At 38.3% G+C, this 24,130-nt stretch overlaps 1 protein-coding gene and 1 long non-coding RNA gene across 6 annotated transcripts in view; one reads left to right on the forward strand and one right to left on the reverse strand.

Moving 5' to 3' along the window:
- LOC123772475 (ATP-dependent translocase ABCB1) overlaps positions 1-20,135 on the forward strand; it is a 62,112-nt gene extending 41,977 nt beyond the window's left edge. For all 4 annotated transcript variants that reach the window (XM_045765676.2, XM_045765678.2, XM_045765677.2 and 1 more), the window contains exons 15-26: positions 574-770; positions 874-1,026; positions 2,904-3,008; positions 4,499-4,660; positions 5,014-5,217; positions 5,802-5,931; positions 6,146-6,257; positions 7,430-7,586; positions 10,631-10,828; positions 11,570-11,776; positions 13,330-13,476; positions 15,778-20,135. In XM_045765676.2, coding sequence (XP_045621632.1) covers positions 574-770; positions 874-1,026; positions 2,904-3,008; positions 4,499-4,660; positions 5,014-5,217; positions 5,802-5,931; positions 6,146-6,257; positions 7,430-7,586; positions 10,631-10,828; positions 11,570-11,776; positions 13,330-13,476; positions 15,778-15,969 — 1,964 coding nt within the window. In that variant the 3' untranslated portion in view covers positions 15,970-20,135. The remainder of the gene's footprint in view (positions 1-573; positions 771-873; positions 1,027-2,903; positions 3,009-4,498; positions 4,661-5,013; positions 5,218-5,801; positions 5,932-6,145; positions 6,258-7,429; positions 7,587-10,630; positions 10,829-11,569; positions 11,777-13,329; positions 13,477-15,777) is intronic.
- On the reverse strand, positions 129-23,364 carry LOC123772478 (uncharacterized). Of its 2 annotated transcripts, XR_011228934.1 has the most exons (4): positions 23,127-23,364; positions 4,555-4,649; positions 2,535-2,683; positions 129-741 (listed from the first exon to the last, which is right to left on the reverse strand). It is a non-coding gene; the product is annotated as an uncharacterized lncRNA (long non-coding RNA). The 2 variants fall into 2 exon arrangements; XR_011228933.1 differs by lacking the exon at positions 2,535-2,683 and having other exon boundaries at positions 23,127-23,361.
- Between the last annotated feature and the right edge of the window lie 766 nt (positions 23,365-24,130).

Here is a 24,130-nt window from a genome sequence, read left to right on the forward strand (position 1 = left end):
TTTTCTTGGGTGGATTTTTTGTTTCCTTTTGTTACAATGATGAAATTTGGTAAGTTTTATCTTGCAGGTTAGATTTTGTAAATAAGTTTCACAAGAATCTGATGGTTTATGAATGATACTCATAAGAATGAATGTGGTTCAGGTTCTGTAATTCAATAATTAAACCAATTTAGCATTTACAAATATTTGAAGTAATGTCATTACTGTGTGATTATTACTTCAATTCTCACTTTCGTGTGGGTGTGGGATGCATTAGGTTGAACATACGTGTGGTATAGACCAGGCATGTCGAACATGTGGCCTTTTGCAAGCACACTTGTTTAAGTAATGTTTCCAGGTTAAAGAAAAGTTTCTAAGTAATAAAAATATTCTGCAATAATTATTATTGAACGACTTAATCATGTGTGGCCTTAACGATAACACAAATGTAACCCATATGGCCCTTGTGGGGACCCTCAGTTTGACATGCCTGGTATAGACAAAGCTTAAAAAACTGCTAAATTTTCTCCATTTGCCATGTATTCTGCACTAGAGTAATTTAGATGCTTATAAAATAATTGGTCTCTTCATTAGAAAGTAAGGACCTATCATCATCTGAGGATAAGGATACCCATGACACTGACAGCATAGCTGAATTCAGTCAAGATATCATAGAGGATTTGGCTAGCATGTCCCCAGGTGCCTTGGTCCACACACTGTCTACCAGATATTCTCTACGCCGACGAAAATCCTCTGTCAAATCTGAAAAGAAAATGGAAATAATTGCCAAGGTAGATATATTAATCTCATTTAGTCTATTTCAAGTCATGTACTGCAATATTTATTTATTTCAAGATTACTTCAGTCATTATATTAAAACAATTCATGTTTAAGGATGAAGAGGAAATTTTGGATCCAGTTCCAAGCATAAAGATTCTGAAAATGAATGCTTCCGAGTGGCCATATATTGTAGGAGGAGTTTTTGGATCAGCCATGCAAGGAGTAATTATTCCAGTTTATGCCGTTCTCTTCGGTGAAGTACTTGGGGTAAGTTTCTGCATAACTTAAATCACTTTTTACTCATAGTTGTGTGCTCTATATCTAAGACTTTCTACTATTGCTGCCTTGGGTAATGTCTTGCCATGGTCATGGGCAGGACTGCATAGTAAAGGCTGATTAACATTCTATAATGGCACAACCAAAGGACTCATTCACGTAACCAATCATACTGGGGCAAGGGAGACACCAAGAGAAGAATCTGGCTTGCAGTGACCCAAAAGGCTCTATTTCCAGTCCTTCCAGGTACTACTTGGCTATACTGTGATTGCTAGCTGGCCTACATGGCTGCTACCCTCGACAGTCTCCAGGTGACGATACTTGCATGTCAACAGTTGCATATACCCCTGTATCCAGACTGCATTCCTACACATTGTTCCCAAATGCACTTAACATATGTTGATTTCTGCCAGCATATTTGTATTCCATCATTAAACTATTCATTGTGAAATAGGCTTGTGCTGTTAGTGGACACTTATGCAAGTGTATATTCAGTCATTGCGTATCTAGACACTAACCAATTCGTAGTTATTTTCACCGTTTTTGTTTGGCTCCTCAAAATTATGAAAATGCTAAACAAATAAACAAATTGGAGGATGTTGATAGACAATTTCTTCAAAAGGTCAGATGTAACACAAACAAGGTACAATGGTTTCAAGCTCGAGTCACAATGTAGGACTGAAAACAAGAAATAACTCAGATGTCCACTACTGCAGGATGTGGAGCATAATGACTATATGGGTTTGTCAACTGGCTGTCTAATATTCTCTTGGGAAATACTACTTGGTTGCTTTTCCTCCTGTTCACTACAGAATCCTGAACAGGATGACAAGACTACAGACAGGAGGATGTGTGTTCATACCCTCACTATAACTGATGCGGTGAGTGTATGATACAGTTCAGAGGAAAACTGACAAAAAGAATGCTTGTAAATTATGTAACCAGCCCAGAAGTAAGAAGTCAAATTGGCTGTGCTTACTCATCCCTGTGGACACCACAGTGGAAAAGAGGAAGGGGGAGACAAAGCTGAAATGCACTGGTGTTCCTTACTAAAGGTGTGCATGCAAGGAACCCCGTCCCACCAATGACTGGAGGACACACCCATGGCTTAAACAAAACAAAAAACTCCCAACAGATTCCATATTTTGATACCAGAGATGTGCACTCATGAAATAGTAAATATAAATGGTTTTGAATTGTGTGTAAACATGCAGAGTTCACAAAAGTCTAAGCCCAAACAGCCTTAAGACACAACCATGGAAAGGATCTTGCTCAAGAGGAACCAGATCATATGAAGAGTTTGGCAGACAACTAGATGTTTGCAATGGCATGCAAACATCTAGCTACATGCTGTAAGGCGACCACTAAACCCCCATGTGTAGACGAAATATCAAGAAACGACAACTTTGAGGCCAGTTTAGTAGAGCCAAGAAGAATGTTGGTGGGAAGAGAGGGGTAGGTTCATTTTTGAGGGTGAACAAAACTTTGAGTAAACTAGCTTTTGGTATTTTAAATTTAACTGGGTTTCCCCCTTGTATTTCCGGGATGGGGTCTTTCTCTGCACTGTGTGACACGGCTTGACAACCTGACGATATAGTGATGCTCGATGCAAGCTCGGGTCATGGTTTGAAGAGCAACTGAAGGGTGCCTTGGATAAAAAAAAAAAAAAAAAAATCAATACTATTTATTACAAAAGGCATGAAATAGTAAAAATACTGAAATTGGGCTAAAAATTAGTTGTTCTATTTGGAAATCTAAATTTTGGAGGTTGCTCTGTACCTGGAGAGGGTACAGCACAGTATTAAATAAAATTATAGTTGATCGCTTAGGATATTTGAGGATTAATGCTTTAAATTTACATTTTCCAGACACTTTCATTAGCTGATCCAGCCGAGGCAAGGAAGCAAGCAGACTTTTATGCCCTGCTCTTCCTCATGATTGGAATTGTTGCTGCTATCTCAATGTTCATGCAGGTAACTGCAATGTTGTACTGTACAAGTGTCAGTGCTGTTTTAAATACTGTAGCTTACAAAATGAAACTAGTGGTAATTTATATTTGTCGGCTCCCTACTATGGTCTGCGTAAGTATTTAATAAAAGGGTAAATTAAACTTGCAAGTTTAAGTTTGATATTTTAAAGCCTGTACCTAAATTGTTAGGTTGATGACTTGCCTCAATCTCTGAGGCTGTTAACTTCAATAACAAACTTTGACAGTTTTTTCTGGGGTGGCTTCCTAAGGTTTCCAACCCCATGGCCAGTGCCACATATGACTGGGTCTCTTGTGACAACATTGTGGCCTATTAGGGGCAGGAACAGAATCCTTCCCCCCCCCCATCCCACCACCATCCCAATAGGTAGGGAAGCTGTGTTTCAAAATGTTTCAACATTTTCTTGTAGGAAAATGCCCTAGAGAGACTGAAAGAGGGTTGTAAAACTGTTGAAAACGTTTGGTATGAGTGGATACAAACATACCTATATCCCAAAATACCACCATGCCAATATCACTACCTGATGCCAGATGGTAGGGCTAGTCAACTATTCCCTTGAATATCTGGTGACCATTTACCTGTTTTATAAGGTAAAAAAATGACTGGCTTTTCTGCTTGCTTCACAGTCTAGTGTTGGATTTGCAATTATAACATTCTTAATGAGTGTACTTGGTGCACATTTTAAGTTACGTTTTCTAGGATAGTCCCTTGTGGCTCGGATGACTCCCAACTACTAGAATACATCAGGCCCAGAGTTCTGTTAGGCCTACTGGGACCAGAGCCAGAACTTGGCCTCCTCAAATGTGGTGGCACATTTAGGTTTTTTGGGGTGCACCGGAGGTTTACATGTTTGTTTTACACGATAACATGGCTGTGGAACACAACATTGAGTAACTAAGCTGTGTCAATACTCTCGTATAATTCCTGGCAAGCCTAGATGTCCTGTTTAGTGGTTTGGGAGCTAGTAATCTCCTAATGGAGAGTATTTGACCTATGGATATCCCCTCTGAATCTGCTCTTGCCTTGGGGTGGGTTTGATGGCCATTAGTTATTCCTGTATTTTCAGAAAACATTGTAGAATGATGAGATTGTGCAATAAATTAAAGAAATGAATGGGAGTTGATGAACTGGAGCAGAATCGATATAAAAAAAAAAAATGGTTTCACCCCATTCTCCCCACCTCCATTGTACCAGCTCATGTATGCCTCCAAGCAGCCAATCCAGCAACTGTTTCCCTATATCCAGCCAAGGACTAATGCTAGAGTATGGGACTGACCAAACCATAGCCTGAATATGAGGATAAATGATGGCATGTCAGCTAGAATGGTATCTTTTGACTTTTTTTTTTGTCTAGTCATTTAATATTTATCTGCCCTAAAGATAAAATATCCAGAATTTTTTATTTTATCTAAATTTTTTAAAGAATTATAAACAAACTTGATACTATTATAAAAAGTTTATTTTTTATTTAATAGGCATACTTGTTTTCGGTGGCTGGAGAAATACTCACATCAAGACTGCGAAAACTTACCTTTGCTGCTATGCTGCGTCAGGAGATGGGTTGGTTTGATGAAGAGAAGAATTCTGTTGGTGCGCTCTGTTCACGTTTGTCTGGGGATGCTGCTGCTGTACAAGGGGTATGCCACAAAATTTAGGTTGTAATTTAGTTAGTTTAGATTCTTTCTAGTTCTAATACATCACAATCTTTTGTGTATACATGTATAGTACTTAGTAGGATTTTTGTAAAGTAATAATTTTCATATTTTCATAGTCCAGTCTGCACTACACATTCCCTTGTGTAACCTATATCCCTTAACCCTCAATGTGCAACTATAAAGACTGTCACCTTCCCTGTGAACAAGAAATGTAGATTAATTTCTATGCAAACAGAAAGATGTTATTTTTTATTGATTTTTTTGCTTCCTTTTAAATTTTAGTGCAAGGTACAACTGTGTCTTTTTATATATACTTATAGAACCATTCTTAACAGGCAACTGGGTCTCGTGTAGGAACCATTGTCCAAGCCATTTCAACACTGGGTGTAAGCATTTGTATGGCTCTGTATTACGACTGGCGTCTTGGCCTGGTTACACTTCCCTTTATCCCCTTTGTGTTGATTGCAGTCTACCTGCAGAGCAAAATCCTCATGGGTCAGAGTGTCACGGAGTCTAAAATACTACAGGATGCAGGCAAGGTACGAGTGTTTTACTGTACTAATTTATGTATATTGATTTTGTTAGAATTAACTTTACTAAATTTTACTTTAGAATTTACTTTAGAATTTTTATTTTTATAATTTTACTTTATAATACTTTAGAATTTTACTTTAGAATCTAGAATTTACTTAACTAAACGGAGGAAGAGATAAACAAGAGACAGGAGCGACAGGTGGAAGGACAGCAAATATTCACAATAAATTAGAATGTGACGTATGCACAAGTGTTATCAACATTGACAATTCGCTTACCTGATGCTTGAAAGGATTCTTTGATAACTTTAAAATGCTGTGTAATGTTTGTTGACATGAGAAACCAGGTCTAGATTGTGTATCATAGATGGAGTGCTTGTTCTGGTTTTTCTAGCAACTGTTAATAAATAATTGCAAATTACAAGTAAACTATGAATGATAGTTATGATTTTTAGTGGCTAAAGTAGAGAATATGGATATAATAATATACAGGGAAGAAATGGTTCCTGTAGATATGTGGATCTAAAACAAAATAATTTATTTTAATGAGTAATGTTAGTTGTGTACAAAATGTTCTCCATGTTTTACAGATTGCAATAGAATCAATTACTAACATTCGAACAGTTGCAAGTCTTCACAAAGAGCAGCATTTTGCTAAAGAATATTCAGCTGCCTTGTATAAGCCTCACAAAGAAGCTCTGAAAAAATCCCATCTCCGAGGTATAGAATATATTCCAGTTTATCATAGACATTAACAAGATGAAAAATATTTAAATGACTTCCATATATGAAAATTTTATTGCAAACAAATAAATCTTATAATAGTTAAAGATCAAACAAATTTTGGAATGTATGCTCAGGAGGGAAAGCAGGAATACATTTAAATTTATGAAAAAATAATTAAAATTGTAGCAGATAACAATTTTTTTTTTAGGTGCTGCTTTTGGATTTGCACAAGCTGTACCATTCTTTGCTTATGCTGTAGCAATGTTTTATGGTGGTTACTTGGTTAATATTGACCAAATTTCATTTGTGGACGTCTTCAAGTAAGTATTTTCCAACATTAGTTCTTGAAACCTGCTTAAAAAAATTTTTGACATTGATGACATTGACATGACATTCAGGGAAGGATTGTGAACCCCAAAATGGCCCTGGCAAATGTCTAAAATCAGTGCTTTATTGTAGGCAATGATTTTAGCAAGTGCAGCGTCCTCATACAGCAAGGATATTTTGAGGTGATTTGACATGTATGACATAAGTATTAGAATATCCTGTAAGGTCAGCATTGAGGACTTGTCATGGATATTAGAATATCTTGTTGTCTCTGGTGCGTTTTGACTGTTCCCAGTCTTCTTACCTTGCAATTGCCAGGATGCAGCTTGAGTAGCCACTTGAATGACCATTTCTTCAGCATATTCAGATCCTAATGTTTTAGTTGTGCCTATCCTCATCTGTTTTGCATCTGAAAGCAGTCTTCTGACATCTCTCTTCCTCCTTAATTAGATCAGTCACATACAGTACACAGATAACGAGCATTCTCAACCTAAGACTGACCCCTTGTTTAACTTGACTAATCCAGTTAAGTATTACCTTGCCCACACACCCAGCCTTTTCCACCATGTCGGTAGACTCCTGGCACTCTAGCAATATGAAATACTCCCTGTATTGTCAATCATTTCATAAACATTCTGGTTTGAGAGAATATTTCCTTCTCCAATTTCATGTTGGCATTTTGTGATGGGATATGTTTTGTTCATCTAATGCTATGTTATTCATTACTTTACAGGTTATGCATGTCATAGCAGTCTTGTAGTGGAAAGCCTCCCGTTCATTTTCTTGACTGTGCTCTTATTTGCAAGCACAAATTCATTTCAAACTTCAACATTCCTTAATCTTTTTAATTCCATACAAAATTCATCTGTTTATTTGGTGTATAAACCATAGCAGAAATTTGCCTAATAAATAATGTTGAGATTTTCATGCATTAGTTTTAGTTTTTCCTTAGGTTTACCCTTAACAAATTACCATGTGTAATTATGATGAATAGTGCACTAAGTCTGTAATATACAGTTTGTGGCAAGAATTGGTTCATATTATTATTATAAGGTACCATACATATTAAGTTAATGTTCATAAACTAAAATTTTTGGCTTGTAAGAAGTGTGTATAATCCTGACATTTCTTATGAATCTTGAAAAAACATCCTTAATATTTGTAGGGTAGCAGAGGCTCTCATCCTGGGAACAATGATGGTAGGACAAGCAGTTGCTTTTGCTCCAAACTTTAGCAAAGCAAAAGTTGCAGCTTCACACATATTTACTATGCTTGAACGCCAACCTGCAATTACAGCATCGCCTAGTGTGGGTCTACGACTTGTAAGTATCTACGATCATTTGGAATATGTAAGGCAGAAAACGTGCTTTTTCACCCATAAAGTGATAAACTCTCAGACCTTCTGAAGCTGCAAATATAGACATTACCACAGCTCAAAATCCAGTTTGAAAACATTTGTGTGGAAAAAAATTATGGGACCTTTTAACAAATTATTAGTTTTGTGTCACCATTGAGGCCACTAACCTGAATTTATCTAAAGTCTGCCATCTGTCTAGTGACCTTGGTGACGGGAAGCTGTCAGCTTGTCCAAGATCCTCCCCATTTTTCCTGAGAATTTGTTCAAACTGGATTTTTGAACTGCAGTAATGAATTTGCATTTACAATTCCATAGGTTTATAACCCTACGGGTGAAAAAGCATATTTTTTTTCCTTCTGCCCTACATTATGGTTTGTTGAGCTTGAAGCTGTTGCCCCTTGTATGTGTTGCATTTAATCTTTTAAAGATTAGATTAATATTTAAATTAATATAAGGAAGGAATGTGAGGATACAAATATGGTAATTACAGTCTTGTAAAGCCACTAGCACGCGCAGCGTTTCGGGCAGGTCCTTAATCTAAGAAAATTTTAAGGAGGTAAATACTTGCAAAGTTTATAGACAAAAAAATGAAAACAGATTACATGGAATGAAAAAAAAAGATGAGAGAAAATTATAGGTACAGTATATTAAAGCACATAGGTAGCTATGATTGATTGCAATGACAGCTTAAAATGGTAGTTGCCAACAAATTGGTAGGCACAATACAGCAGAAACAATATAAGATTGATTGCAATGACAGCTTGAATGGTAGTTGACAAAAATTGGTAGTCACAATACAGCATATGGCTAGCACATAAAAGAAGACAGCAATGAACACAATGATAAGGTTGTTTGATATTACATAAAAATTAGGAGATTGGGTAACACTAGGTACAGAGCAAATTTAAAGCTCAGTGTAGGAAACTAAATAGATGAGGTTAGGTACTTTTTGGTTTTGCTTTTAAATAAGGCAAAAGTTTTACAGTTTTTCAATTCACTAGGGAGTGAGTTCCATAGACTAGGTCCCTTAATTTGCATAGTGTTTACACAGATTAAGTTTTTTATTTTTCACACAGATATTTAAAGTTATAGATTAATATTTTCCAACTTGTTCAGTATTTTAAAGGGTTCAATATCAGACCTGTTATTTCTGGTTTCTGGCCTTCAACCATTCCTGTTATGAGTCGGTTTAGTTCTGGGATAATTTTTGTTGCTGTGTGTGAAACTTTCTCCAGAGCAGATCTGTTGTTGTGAAGATAGTCTGCATGCTTGGATACAGTAGTCAGCTAGAAGAAAGATGGAAAATTGATGGAATGAAGTAGTTCATTGTATTTTGCTAATGACATGGGTTTCTTTGATGATAACATGCAGGGAAATAATTGCGACGTTCTGAGTGGAATTACCCAAGTTTAGTTACAGGAAGAGCTACACTCTTCGTGTCCTGTTTTTCCACGGCTTTGTCATCACAGTTTTAAAACTACTGATGGTTTTGGCATCCACCACCTCACTTGTTCCAACAGTCTACAGTTTGCAAATGTATGATTTTTTTTTTTTTTTAGCTTGATTCTGTGATCTCTTGTTCATTAAGTTTCAGGTTTTAAGAATTCTTCTTTGCCAATTTTAGTCCTGTTAGTATTTTTTTCATAGTGATTACAGCGCCTCTTTTTCTTCAGTCTTGTTGCTTTGGTATAGTTACCAACTTGATAGCTCTTGTTTTTAAGTTCCAGAAGCTGTTTAGTTACATTTGTTTGCATAGAGGTTTGCCTGTGTTTAGGTTATTCACATGAACTCTAGTTGTAAATTGGTTGCGAGCGAGTTCTTACAGCACCAGAGCTGTTTTTGTGCATGAAATGCCTTTTCCATTTATTTTTAAAACATCTCTAAATATCCTTTTTGCTCATTTTTCCTCCATTATGCCACACCCAAAATTACCTTTTCTACTTTCCCAACTCCTCATAAATATATATAGTTACTCGATTGTTAAGAAGTACATCCTGGCTCCTTCATGTATACAGCACTGATAAGCCCCACAAAGGATCCAGATGGGACTGACACATCCTGGGAAACCAGGTGCTATCCTGCAACCGAAGGGGTTCAGGATATAACCTCATGTGTCAGAACACAACTTGGTGGCACATAAAGACCTCCAGGGAATGTTGGGCAAAATACCTGGGAAAATCAAGAAACCCCCAGCTGGAGACATATATCCTGCAGGGAATTTGGGGAAACTCCACATTGGAAACTTGGATACTTAACCAAGATACCAAGCTAGGACAGGGGTCCCGGCTGTCTGTTATTTGGTAAACATTCCTGATCCTGCGCGTTTGTGTGTGGCTTTGGGTTGCAGGTTACAGCCAGTTGTTCCGACTTTGAGTTGAAGAGTGCGTGGCGGCCACCTCCCGGGTAAGTCCCTTTTTTACTTATCTTTGGTTATGTAGCTCCAGGAAGCCGAAGGGGCTCCCCATAGAAAACCAGCGTTGACTGTAATGAGACACCATTTTCTGGGTGAGCCCCGTAAGCTTCCTTGCACTCCTCCACGCCGGTTGGTGGTTTTTCACGTTGTTTTGATGCTTTGCCTCCAAACTGGAGTTGCTGGACAGCCAGCATAGGGGGGTCCGAGGCTTCCCCTTCTGCTTCCCGGGAAGGGACAGGCTGTGCGGATGAGCAGCGCGGCGGCAAGGTCTGGTGTTTACTCGTTTGTTCATTTTCTCAGGAATTGAGGGAGTTTGCCTCCGTTTGGTTTTCAGTTGCAATTTTCTTACCATGTGGGGACTGTTTTGTCATGCCTACCTTTCTGGGTGCCTAACCCCAGTCGATGGTAGTTAAGGAAAACTCCCAACCACAGGAGGTTCCAGGTTCTGGCTTGTGGTCCCAGGTAGGCTTTTGGGCTTCAGTTGCTCCTTCCACTGATGGCCTTGTACTACCCAATGCCCAATTTCTCCTCCATGTCAATATTTTCTACAGTCAGCATGTTTAAATATCTTCAAATGTGTCTCTTTATCTCTGCAGAACACTCCCGTAACCAGCATAGAGCTAAATGGTGTGCATTTTTCTTACCCGACAAGATCTGATGTGCCCATATTATCAGGACTGAATGTTAAAGTGGATAGAGGACAAACTCTAGCCCTGGTTGGAAGCTCAGGGTGTGGCAAGTCCACCATCATTGGCCTACTGGAGAGATTTTATGATGCAAGCAAAGGGAAAGTTGTAAGTACAGTTGACAGAATTATCTGCCATAGTGAAAACAAAATTTATTCACCTAAGCTATCATTGTGGCAGTCTGTTTGGATATGGCATGTGATGTACCATCAATATTCAGTATATCAAATGCTGTACAGTTTAGAACCTAAAAATGCTCAAATGCATTAAATCATTGTACAAAATATATTAAACGATATAAAAGCACACAGCCTAAATTTAGACATTTAGTAAACATAACCAAACTATAGTGAGAGCAGATGGACGGGTTCACATAGTGGGAGTTTGGGGGCAACATGTGCTTTCAATCTTTCATGTACTAGACATTGTGTACCAGCTGTGAATGATTATTAGATTTGTCATTTCATTAACTTTTTAATTTAATTAGGTTTGGCATTAAAGAGATTACAAAATGATAAACACTACTTTCTTGGCAAGTACAAATTAGTTAATGTGCATTTTTATTTTTTTAACCAAGGCAATATATAATTTCATCAAAGAACATGATATTGTTTTGAACTTCATGGAATTGTACACCAATACTGATACTCAAGGTGTTAAGCAACTTATTTAGCCATGTATCATAATTATGCATATTTTATCTTACGTTTTGTACATATAAAAAGACATTCCCTAGAGTATGCTACCAAGATAGTATGTAAAATACATATTGTACATACATTCTTTACTAACTTGCTTTATTGGTTTCAATGTTGTTGGCCTGAAAATGTTTATCTATCTTCATTACAGTGCATTAGTGGTAAAGATGTACAAGCCCTAAATGTTGGCTGGGTGAGAAACCAGCTAGGTCTTGTGTCTCAGGAACCTGTGCTCTTTGATCTCACTATTGCCGAAAATATTGCATATGGTGAAAATTGCCGGGAAGTGGGGCATGACGAAATTGTTAATGCTGCCAAACAAGCCAACATTCACTCATTTGTAGAGTCTCTACCAAATGTAAGTTTTAACAAATCTCTAGCTTTGACTAATGACCTAATAAGTAGTGACCTTATTTCAGCCCATTCTTCATCTCTAAAAGGTAGTACATGAAAGAGAGTGGACTTTAGCCATTAAAATGTCCAAGCAGACTCGATGAACTGATTAAAAATTGCATGCCAGCAGGCAAGGAATGTAGGGAAGATGTTGACTTCCAGTACCACAACCTGAAGAACTAGTACAACCATCTTTGGTGAAACCCAAAGATGCTGCAACTGCTAAAGCTGTGCGTACTTGGAAATTTGGCAAACTCGTGCCATTGTCCAAAAAGGATACTGACAAGCCAAAACTGCAGTATTTCTACCACATGGTGTGAGGGCTTGGATCCATTGGCAAGTTTCATTAGAGAGAGGAATCTGGACACTTGCCAGCAAGTCGCTTCAAAAAAAAAAAAAAAAAAAAAATTCTTCTCAATGTAGTGACATGAAAATCAGGAAGTGGCCATTCACTTAGTGACTGACACAGTACAATGGACAGTTTTTCACTGGAGACAGGATTGTAAGCCAGGTTGCAGCAAGAACTCAATAATGGTCAGGATGTAGCAATAGAACCATGCTTCATCTAAAGCTTAAATTGGATTCGTGGTCCCCATTTCTGAGGAATAAAAGCTTACGCATTTATTGCCTGTGAGATGACACTGAAAACTTTTGGAGAGCTATTGCCTAGTCCTTGATTGAGGGAACAATGAACTGAACTATAAGTAAAAAGGTGTAGGAATCATACCAGTCTTGGAACAGCATGTTGAGGATCCTGCAGACTGGTACATGCTACTCGGCTTAAAAACTATTGACCAACTAGGGTTATATGGGAACCCAGAGGGACTTGTCCTTAATCACCCTTCTTCTTAAACACCCTTGTTGGTAATTCCACCACTATCTGAATAACAGAGGCACCTATTGATGACCTAAGACTGGAGCAACATCAAAGAATAAACTAGTTATGGAAAAAATTACTATGGAAATAATGCTGCCAACCTTCCCTGGAGAAGATAGTCTCCTCCCACAACTAACCCACAATTAGGAGCAGAGGTTGGTGATGACTAGGATGCTGAATCCCCAAACATTTAACCAAGGTACATAATTATCAACCTCCAATCCAGTTCTCTCAAACATCTGCTCAAACAGACCAGTTCTCTCCTAGGAACCACAGCCAGACACTTAACAAAGCTGCTGCTGCTACTTGTTTAGGCTTGGAAGCACCTGCATAATCTTCCTCTTACTATCAATGAGGGAGTCTCAGAAAGAAGCATCACCATATTCATAATTGCTCATGATTTTATATATTATTGATTATATATATTATATGTTTATATATTTTATAGATTTTTATATATTTATAGATTTTATATATTATCGATTGATTATATTTTATATATTATTGATATATATGATTTTATATATTATATATACAATACAATACACAGGCTGCCTCTTCCTGACAAAATTATTTATTATTCCATTCAAGAAAGTGTTAATTATAGTGAGTAGATGGTTATAATACACTTAATATTTTAGGGCTATAATACAAGAGTCGGTGCAAAGGGCACACAATTGTCTGGTGGTCAAAAGCAACGTATAGCAATAGCACGAGCACTAATAAGAAACCCAAGTGTGTTGCTACTTGACGAAGCTACCTCTGCTCTGGACACCGAAAGCGAAAAGGTAAGGAACTTACATTTTGTAATGGTTTGTAATGGGTGTGAATTTTAGTTTTTGTTTTATAGAACATTATGGTATATCTAGTTCAATGTGTATTGCTATAAAATAACTAGTGCACTAGGTATACTTGGTTTATTACACTAACTGTAGAATACCAATGCTGGAATGGGAGATTTTGCATTTCTGCTAGCTTAAAGGTATTTTGTATTTAATATCAAACCATATGTTTTATACCTAAAATTGTAAATGACCAATCAGTTTGCAGGTCTTTGATCAATGCAAAGTAAATAGGGGCAAATGGGATAAATAATATTATGATAATTAACTCACTAAGAGATAAGTTTGCTAATTCTATACTGTACCTTTTAAATAGTAGAATATGTGCACTTGTAACTGAGTGAAGGGTAAATAATTAGGGTCAATACACAGAAATCACAATAGCGTGATACATTAAATGAACAAATCCACTAGGATGACTAGGGCCATCTACAAAAATTTGCAGATGACCAAGTTTTATGGTAAAGTGGAAAATGACATTGAAGCCTTACAAAGGGATCTGTAGGAACTCTACAAATGGTCAGAAGACTGGCAAATGCTTTTTAATACAGTATATACAAATGCAAGACCTTACACATGGGGCATAGCAACCCACATTACAACTACCAAATTAATAACAATACATTGCAGCAGATTGATGGAAAAAAAAAGGACCTTGGAGTCGAAATCCACCACTCACTGAAAGTTGCACAACAGGTAGGAGCAGCAGTCACTAAAGCTGACCAAACCCTTGGCATAATTAAGTGTACCTTTGACTTTCAAGAAAAGAAAAAGTGGAGATTCAATTGTATAAATCTTGTGTGCCCCCGTGTGGATTACCGTTTTCAAGCAAGGAGACCATCTTGAAGAGAACATAGCTGATCTGTAGAAAGTGCAACACCAGGGGAAAAAAACAAATAATCCAGACCCAAGTCCACTCTTGTACCAGGAGTGGTTGAGGACTACAGGGCTAACAACACTGCAAGCCAGGAATGACAGGGGTGATGTCATTCAAACTTATAAAATACTGAACAATTTTGAGGATGTTGATAAGATTTCTTCAAAGGGGGTAACACAAACGAGGAGCAATGGTTTCAAGCTCAACAAGCCACAATGTAGAACCGAGAACAGGAGATTCTTGAGCCTCCATTGTACTCTCAGCTAATGTCCACCCCCCCAATTTCTGCCCCCTCTGCACTCAACATTAGTCTAGAGCTGAAGCTGTCGCCAATATTGCAAACTATATTGTGGCCACAAATCATCTTCACTCTACGTCAATAAACAAGAGCAGGTTCCCCGAGTTACACTAGGGAAAAGCACACCTCTATTTCTTACCGTACCTTTACAGCTACTCTTGTTCAGTCACCTGATGGCGTAATTTTCTTAGCAATCCCATTTACTAGACTTCTCTACTTCCTCTTCTTGCTTTTTCCTTCGTCTAAATCTGTCTTGTTTACTCAATTTGCCCCCCCTTTTTTTTATCTCTTTACATTTTTTCAAAATATGCACGTCTTAGTATTCAATTAAATGTTTGGCTTTTATCAACTTTGTTTTTGGACTACTGGTTTTAATCTACAAATCTCAGCCTAGCAGTTTCCATAATTATACCATTTTAATTAACATGGTCTTGTCCTTTTAATGGTTATCTTGGCACTGATCTTTTAATTCAAAATAATAAACCCTTTTAATTTTTCCCTTGAACATCCATTCCACTGTTGCTCATATAATTTATGAATAAATGATATACTGTACTGTCTACTCTTTAGTTCCCTGCCTTTTAATCACTTCTGTTGATTTAAAAATATTTGAGGTTTTACCTGCACTTATGTTTGTGATTTTTAACTATAAACATATCATTGTTATTGTCATTGTTATTAATACCCATTCATGGCCATATTTTTAGAACTCTTTATTCTGTCTACAGTATGTTGCTGTTAAATACTGACAAGCAGACTTGAGAGATGCTCGCGTACATAGCCTTCCTGGTTTGGTGCCTTCTTTTGATAATTACTTACTTGAGAGATGCTCGCTGGCACTTCTTGTGCAGGTTTTTCTCTCGACGAATCTGACTTTTAACACTGCTCATCTTGTCTTTCTGCTCTTGTAATGGTATTCTTAAGGATGCCTAGAAACTCTTAACCATTTTGCAACATAGATGTTGCTGTATAGCCTTCTGGGTTTAGTGGTTTTTGGTACTTGCTTTTAAATGCATCTATTGTAAGCATCAGTGAGATACTTTCAGCTCAGTAATGAAATTGTACTTAACAGGTTGTCCAAGAGGCCTTGGAACAAGCCCAGAAGGGCCGTACTAGTATTGTCATCGCTCACCGTCTGTCAACTGTCCAAAATGCCGACACTATTGCAGTAGTTCAAGGCGGCCGGGTGGTAGAATTTGGTACTCACAAGCAGCTCATCGAGAAGAAGGGACACTATTTCTCTCTCTACCAGACTAACAAATAATAAATATTACTGTATAGTGTTATAGAATGTTACAAATTTGGAATAGAGGATAAAATTTGAGTATATCTTTGGTACATTTTGTGGTTTTAGTTTGTTACATTAAAGCTAATTGTGCCATATTCATGTATTTTATACAAATTAATTTTAGCGTTATGTTGATTGTGACAATATTCACTGTTATTGTGATAAGCCATATTACTGAAATTTTGTCAGCAATTAAGGTTTCAGGTACAGTTCTTTCAATATTTTTATAAATTTTATAAAATAATCTTAGCAAAGCTGACAAAAGAAAAATTCTTGCATATGAATTTTTATAGATTTCCAAATTTATTTTTACATAAATTTCAGAATGACACATTGAATGTATGTGCAGCGAGTAACAACACATTAAAAAAAACATTAATTAAAAAAATGCCATTAACTGGAGACAATGGAGAATTGAGTTATAAATACTTACAATGAATTAAAATCAATCTAAATTTATTGTATAAATGCTTTTGCGAACTTGTTTGCAATTTCGTGTTGGGAGAGAGCATTGGAAAAGAAGCATGTGCATGTTAGCAGAGAATAGTTTGTGCAGAAATAAAAGCACTTAGGTGATTACAATAATGCTGTAGCATTTGAACAATGCTGTAGGAATGTGTGGATTTCCTGGAATGTTCTCTCATTACCATATCCATACATAAAGCACAAGTATATCAATTTGCTCCATCAATATATTATACCCAATCTTTTTGCATGTGTAAAAGTGCTATTAAAGATTTACAACAAACATATTTCTAAAGTAATTTTTTTTTTTTTTTCAACTTTCAATGGCATTAGTCATGGCAAGTTTTATGGTCACAGGTGAAGTATTGTCAGTTTCTTCCTCAAAACTTAGCACAAAGATAGATTAAAAGGCAATGTGAAAGTGTGTTGATTATATAAATATTTTTATTCCTTGAATAATTTGATAGCTGATAAACTTCATTTGCAAATAATTTTAGTCAATTCCAAAGTGACAAATTTTTTAAATGAGTTGTATAGTAACCAGATTACAGACTGATTTAGGTTTGTGCTTTCCTTTCCCCTTTCCTTTTTACCTTTACCAAGCTTAACCCCTGCTCTGCACCAGCCGACATATTAAGGGGTGTGCTGGTGCACCAGCCGACATGTGATTATCTTGGCATATCATAAGATACGAAACTCCCATGTATACAATGGAGCACACATTTGCTTCCTCAGGCCTCCAGTAACCATGCCAAAAAAAAGCCCATCTTAAAAAATATCCCGGGTGCCTCACTTTCCTTCCATGGGCTAGGTTATTAAGGCCTATGAAGCGTTCGTCAGGCCATGGCATTTATAGTGTGTAGGACAGCCATACTATGAGCCACTAAAATTTTAACAGCAAGCGAGTATTTACCATTACTTAGCTTTGACAAATTGATACAACTTGTTAGAGCAAAAAAACTAAATAAATAGTGAGAAACTGAAAATAGTTATTTCAATGTCAACTAGTCTCGTTTTTACAAACAAAAAAAAATATGCAAATTCTCCAGGTTACCACAGCTAAACTAAAAGATGTAGAGACTTTTACTTGAATTTTTGTGTTTCCTGGGTGGTAATTAACAATAAAAAAAACTTTATAGAACAATTTATTTTTGGTGCAGCACGGGAATGTCAATTTAAAAGGTGAGCAGTGCAGGGGTTAAGGGTCAGCTATATAATGAGCTACTGTATAATAACATGATAAACGATGTTAAATACATATTTTACATATGCATTTCTAGTCTGCTAATTGTAAATATTGAATTAAGGGATGATAAAATATAAGTTTTTACATTCAAAATTATTTAAAGTCTGAGGTATGAATACTAACAAACATTAATTTCCTTGTGCTTAGCAGCATCTTTAATAATTGTTCATATGGACAGTGCTACAAATTAATTTTTCATTCATTTTTTTAATGTTCTTGTCCTTCAGATTTTAAATTGCTTATACTGTACATTCATGGTATCCATCTTGAATATCGTGCATCAGACATTATTAATCATGTGTGTAACTTTTTGAAGTTGTAATTGAAGTAACTGAAGTCCAATATTGTGCCAAATATACGTATTTTATCAAAGTAGCCATCACTAGAGAAATTTCAGTGTTGCCCAACTTTTCTGTGGGGAGCCCATTGGCTCCCTGAAGCTATCCAAATTGATGTGCTGTATTAGTTAGGGGTCATCAGTCACAGGAGTTCTTAAGCCTACCTGGTCCCCGTCAGAGAGCCACAGGGAGCAATGGTATATGAGCACTTTACATTTAAAGTATAGTATGTCATAATTGCCATCAACCAGGGAAGGGCCCAGAAAGGTAGGTGAATCAAAATGGACCATTGTCTGGTTAACCTGTGCAATCTACATTCATAAAGATAAAAATAACTCTCCTAGAAGAAAACCAAACAAGCAACCCCTCATGCTACTAGCACTTGTATTCATTTTGATTGTATTCATTTTCTTTTCACTTGGTCGTTCTTGCCTTGTTTAGGTGGTGGTGGTCTGTTTAACTTAATAGGCAAGCCTAAATTATGTTTGTAGTCCTCCTGTGTTTCCCCCAAGGTTTCATAGCTGCTACTGGTCTGTTTGCCTGCTACCTGACAGGGTTCAATCGGCTTGGCTAGCCCCAGTGCCTGGGCTTCCCATAGAGCTCATTCACCCTATGGGCCCTGGAAAACCCATGGGCTCAATCGTACAATGGCTACTTCTTCCGAACCTGCTCTCGCCTTGTGCGAAGTCGAAGGTTGTTTGTTGCCCCTGCCAAAGGGAAATGATCATCCGTACTGCCTCTGTCACGCTGCTTGATGGGTCGGGGACACCACTGACCCAGTGTCTTGCAGGCCTTGTTCCCCGCTTGTACTTCACTTCACTCATTCCTTGTCTGTTGATCAAGGATCAGGCAGCGGCTGCATTGCATGTTCGATTCTCCTTACTACAATGGGCCAGGTTGGTTGCTTGGTTGGAGGACCCAGAGCTGCCCTGCTTGGGTTTTAGGGCCCAGGTTTAGGGGGCTGTTGGTTGCTTTGACCTTGGTTCCTTCCTCACCCCTGCTTCCTTACCTGGTGAGCGTGATTCACCCTGCTCCTTTCCCCCCCCCCCCCCCCCATCCCTGCTTCCAGCTCCCGGTTCCCGAATGTGTGAGGGGTTTCGGAGCGAGGGCGGAGTTTCAGATTTCTCCTCCTCCTCTTCCAGTTTTTGGTAACATATCTTGGGTAGATATTCGGGTGTGAGGGTTTTGGAGGTTGAACAGAGTCCAGGCCACCAGCAATCTAGTGAACATTCTGGTTTCTTCCCTGTCGTGTGTGGCTTTCGGGTGCCTGTCGTGGCAGTCTTCCTCTTCTTTGTCTCAAGACCTGCGGTACCTGGTTGATACCTGGTTGATGGGTTCTGGGAGTTCTTCTACTCCCCCAAGCCCGGCCCGAGGCCAGGCTTGATTTGTGAGAGTTTGGTCCACTAGGCTGTTGCTTGGAGCGGCCCACAAGCCCACATACCCACCACAGCCCGGTTGGTCCGGCACTCCTTGGAGGAATAAATCTAGTTTCCTCTTGAAGATGTCCATGGTTGTTCCGGCAACCGTGTCCATGCTGCCAACTGTGTCCATGCGTTCAGTGCTGCCGCCATCTGAATAAGTCCATGCTTCTACATGATTTTTGAGTAGCACTTCAGGTAAACGATGTGGCTTCCCACAGAAAACCAGCATTGAATGTAATGAAATACCATTTTCTGGGTGAGCTCCGGAGGCTCCCCAACACCTCTCCCTCCCTCCCTCCCTGTACCTCTGAGAGAGGACCAGGTTCTGGCTTGTGGTTCCCAGTAGGCATAACTCCTGTGACTGATGGCCCCCAAACTAATGTAGAACATATCAGTTTGGATAGCTTCAGAGAGCCAACAGGGCTCATTCAGATAAAGGCATTCATTACATTCAACGCTTTTTGTTTTCTTTGTCTTTCCATGTAAATTGTGTGCGGTCAACAAACTAGAAATTGTTAACTCATGTTTATGAAATCGTTCCTTGCATAGCTCTTGATTATTGTTATACCATAAAAATGAGATTTTTCTTTTAGAAACTACCATTCATATGAATTAATCAGATTTTGTTAGCAATTGTAAATTATTTCCTCAGCTATTAAACATTTTATTATCTTCAGTCATGTAATTTACCTACAATTTAAAATGTCTTAAGTTTGTTGTAGCTTAATAATTTATTTCAAGATAAGGATTAATAGTTGTATTAAAAAGTTTTTATTTACCATCTTAAGAGTTTTGGGTTTCTCACTTATCTGAATTCACCTGCGGATTACCATCCATAGTGGCCTCAACAGGGACAGAAAGCTGGCAGCTTGTTAACGGTCCCCACCATGGTCCAAAAGATATTTGTGCATTTTAAACTGAATTATTGAATTTTACTGCATAATGGTTTTTAGGGCCCTTTCCAGGTGTGCATAAAATATAAAACGGAGAAAAATTTTAATTTCTTGTCATAAAATATTTATTTGTCAGGAAAAATATAATTATTAGTTTGGCTGTACTCGAGTGAAGAAATGTAAAACTCTAAATTCTAAAAAGTAATTTTCAAGTACAGTAAGAGATACTGTAATAATTTGTTGGGACAAGTAACCTGTACAGTAATTACCTAAGCTACAGGATGAAAGCTTTGCTTGTGATGTTCTGTCTTATTGGTACTTATATGATGCTTTGAAACTATGGATGGATTTGGCACCCACAGCCTTCTTGCCTGTTCCAACCATCTACACCACTGTTTGCAATGGTGAACTTTCTAAATGGAGTGTGTGTGTTTGTTTTTTTTTTTTTTAATTGATGAAATCTTGTTTTTAAAGTTCTAGGTTTCAAGAATTTTTATTTTTGGGATTTGTCAATTCTCGTTACTAAAGTACAGTATTTTGTACGTAGTGATCATATCGCCTCTTTTTCTTTTATCTTCTAGCTTTGGCATATTTAAAACCTCTAGCCACTTCTCATACCTTTTTTTTTTTTCCCCCCAGAAGCTACATCTATCATGTCTTTCCAGTCTCTCCTCTCTTTTCTAGCTTCATCAGGTTTAATTCTGTCTTCCTTCATATCCTCATCCCTTGCAATTCTAGGACGACCAAAGTTGCAAAACTACTTAACTTATTCGAGTTTCCTTGTGCATTTCTTTAGATAGGGGGTTCCGTGATGGGGTGGCATACTCCACCTATGCAAGACCAGTTTTGGTGTACAGCAATCAAAATGCCTATTTAGGGTCCTGAATGGTGATCTAACTTTTGCAAGTTTAGTGTATGCTGCGGTCGTTGGTAAAGGTAGGGTAAGGGAAAGGATTGTCAGTAACATCAGTGGAATTAGTAAGCATTAGGTACAGAGACTGTAGATAGTTACCTGTAAGATAGTCCTGAATATTAGTACTAGAAGATGGAATTAGGGAACATAAGGGACTTGCAAGGGATGACCCAATGGAAGAGAAGAACCTATTGAACTCAGGAGCAGTGTCAGAGGCTGAAAGCAGACCATCATTATTTGATAGGAGTATTGGTTTGTTATTTAAAATCTTCTTTGATCCCAATATTTGAGAAATTGTGCTCCATGTTTTCTTAATATTGCCCTTTGTGTGAGTAAATTTATCTTCGTAGTATTTAATTTTGGCTCTTCTAATTATTTTAGATAGCAATGATGAGTAATTCTTTGAAAATTCTTTGAAGACGATTCCTAACCTATACTTCTTCTCGAGGTGAAACTGCTTTGGCACGGCTGCGGGTTGGTCATACTCGCTTAACCCACGGTCACTTAATGGAGCGCCGCCCTGCTCCTTATTGTCCGAATTGTGTTGTCCCTCTTACAGTTGTGCATATCCTGGCCGACCCTTCCCAGTGTTCAAGAGAGAACTGGATAAGCACCTCCAAAGGATACCTGATCAACCAGGCTGTGACTCATACGTCAGGCTGCGAGCAGCCACGTCCAACAGCCTGGTTGATCAGTCCGGCAACCAGGAGGCCTGGTCGACAATCGGGCTGCGGGGACGCTAAGCCCCGGAAGCACCTCAAGGTAACCTCAAGGTAAGGTATCCTTGTTGAATGTCCTGACTTCCAGGACGAGCGTGTGTCTTGCTTTCCGACCATCCCTCGCGGTCACTTGTCCCTCGATATAATTCTAGGTGAATCGGATACTTTTGATATCGTTTGCCTTATGCTTTTTTGTTCTCATATTGGCATTCTTGGTAATATTTAGCGCCCTCTGATTATTTTGCACTTTGATGGTGCTACATAGCCTTCCCGGTTTGGTGCCTTCTTTTGATAATTACCTTACCTTCTTCTCAAGGTCATGTTTTTTATTAATGGATTTAAGTATCCCCTTTGTAAGCCAAGGATTGTTAAGCCTTTTAGTTTATTATTTAGTTCATTTATTATGCACCCCATACCCATCTTGTGGGCGGTAGTGGAAAGGGTTACAGAGGCACATAATGCCTTTTAGTTGTGACTTGTTTTGTTAGCATAGGACAGTGGGTGTTATAAAGGCTGAGAGTTTTTTTAAGAAATGATTGCTCTGCTAGGTTGATGTCCCTTATGTTCCCTAATTCGGATTCCCAGTTGATATTAGCAGCAGCAGCTATAAAATTGCCTATAGCAGTTTCATTGTGCAGCCTAAAGCTTATCTCCCTTGTCTCTAGAGGTGGTTTGTTAATGTTGGTTAGGAGAAATGTGGGGTAATGGTCTGTAGTGCTATCTATGATTATCCCTGAAGTAAGCGGAGAGGTTATGTTGGTCCAGATGTGATTAAAAGTCGTGGCAGTACTGTCAGTGATTCTAGTAGGTCTAGTGATTAAGGGTATGAGGAAGCAGGAATTCATACAGTTGAGGAAACTAGCAGCAGGAAGGGTATCAGGCTTGCAAAGGTCAACGTTAGTCACCAGAAATAATTAAGTGGTTTTTTGTTCAGTCGGTTCTCTCGTATAAGATTTCTAAGGTTTGCGTTAAATTCAGTCACATCAGTGTTAGGAACCCTGTAGACTGCTCCCACAGTCAAGACAACATCGTTAACCTTGACTCTGAAACAGGCAAACTACATAAGCTACATACAAACTACATAACTACATTACCATAACTGCACAAACTACATAAGAGGGACTACAGTTATAGAAACCTTAGTGAAGGTCCTGGTTGAGGACTTGAGACTACCTCCCTCCCTGTCTGGCCCGTTGCTGCCGTGAGGTGGGCTTGGTGGGCAGCTGCCGGAGCGTGATGCTCCACAGGACAGTCCTCAGTCCTTTTGTGGCCTTATGCTCCTGCTGCTGTCCTCTCAAATTCTGCCAGGCAACTTGTCCTTTTCCTTGTTTTGTTTTTCTCTTCCCCCCCCCCCCCCCCCTTCTCCTTTCTAATTGTCATTTCCCGCCAAGTTTTTGCCTGTTTTGATTCTTCTTCTTTCGGCTTTTTTTTTTTTTTTTTTTTCTTTGAGATATATACAAGAGTTGTTACATTCTTGTACAGCCACTAGTACGCGTAGCGTTTCGGGCAGGTCCCTGGAATACGATCCCCGCCGCGAAGAATCGTTGTTACAACCAAGTACACATTTTACTGTTGCGTTAAACAGAGGCTACAGTTAAGGAATTGCACCCAGTAAATCCTCCCCGGCCAGGATACGGCCAGGCTAAACGGATAAAACGGCCAGGCGTTTTGTTTTGACGCCTCAGCCTTCCCGGTTTGGTGCCTTCTTTTGATAATTACTTACTTGTTTTGACGCCCGAGTGTTGTTTGAGGAGGCATACTCTTGCACCCATAGAACTGTGGTACTATGAGATTGAGACCACATGAAATGGACTGTTACCATCCTTAATAATTTTGTTGTATTTGAGGCCCTTACCCATCCTGTGGGCGGTAGTGGAATGGGGTGCATAATAAATGAACTAAACTAACTAAACTTTATCAAAGGCTCCTTCTAAATCAATAAAAGTTCTACAATAATCATTATCATTAGCTAGACATTTAATAATACTGTCAGAGGTACTTTTGCCTCTGAGGAACCGGAACAAATTACTAGCCAGCTGATTATATAGCTGATTTTATATACCATATACAAGTCTCTCAAATTTTCCTTTCCCTCATCTTACAAAAACACGAGGTTAAGGACACAGGTCTGTACTCTCCATT

Source organism: Procambarus clarkii, chromosome 17, assembly GCF_040958095.1.
Source record: "Procambarus clarkii isolate CNS0578487 chromosome 17, FALCON_Pclarkii_2.0, whole genome shotgun sequence".
Taxonomy (NCBI): Eukaryota; Metazoa; Arthropoda; class Malacostraca; order Decapoda; family Cambaridae; genus Procambarus; species Procambarus clarkii.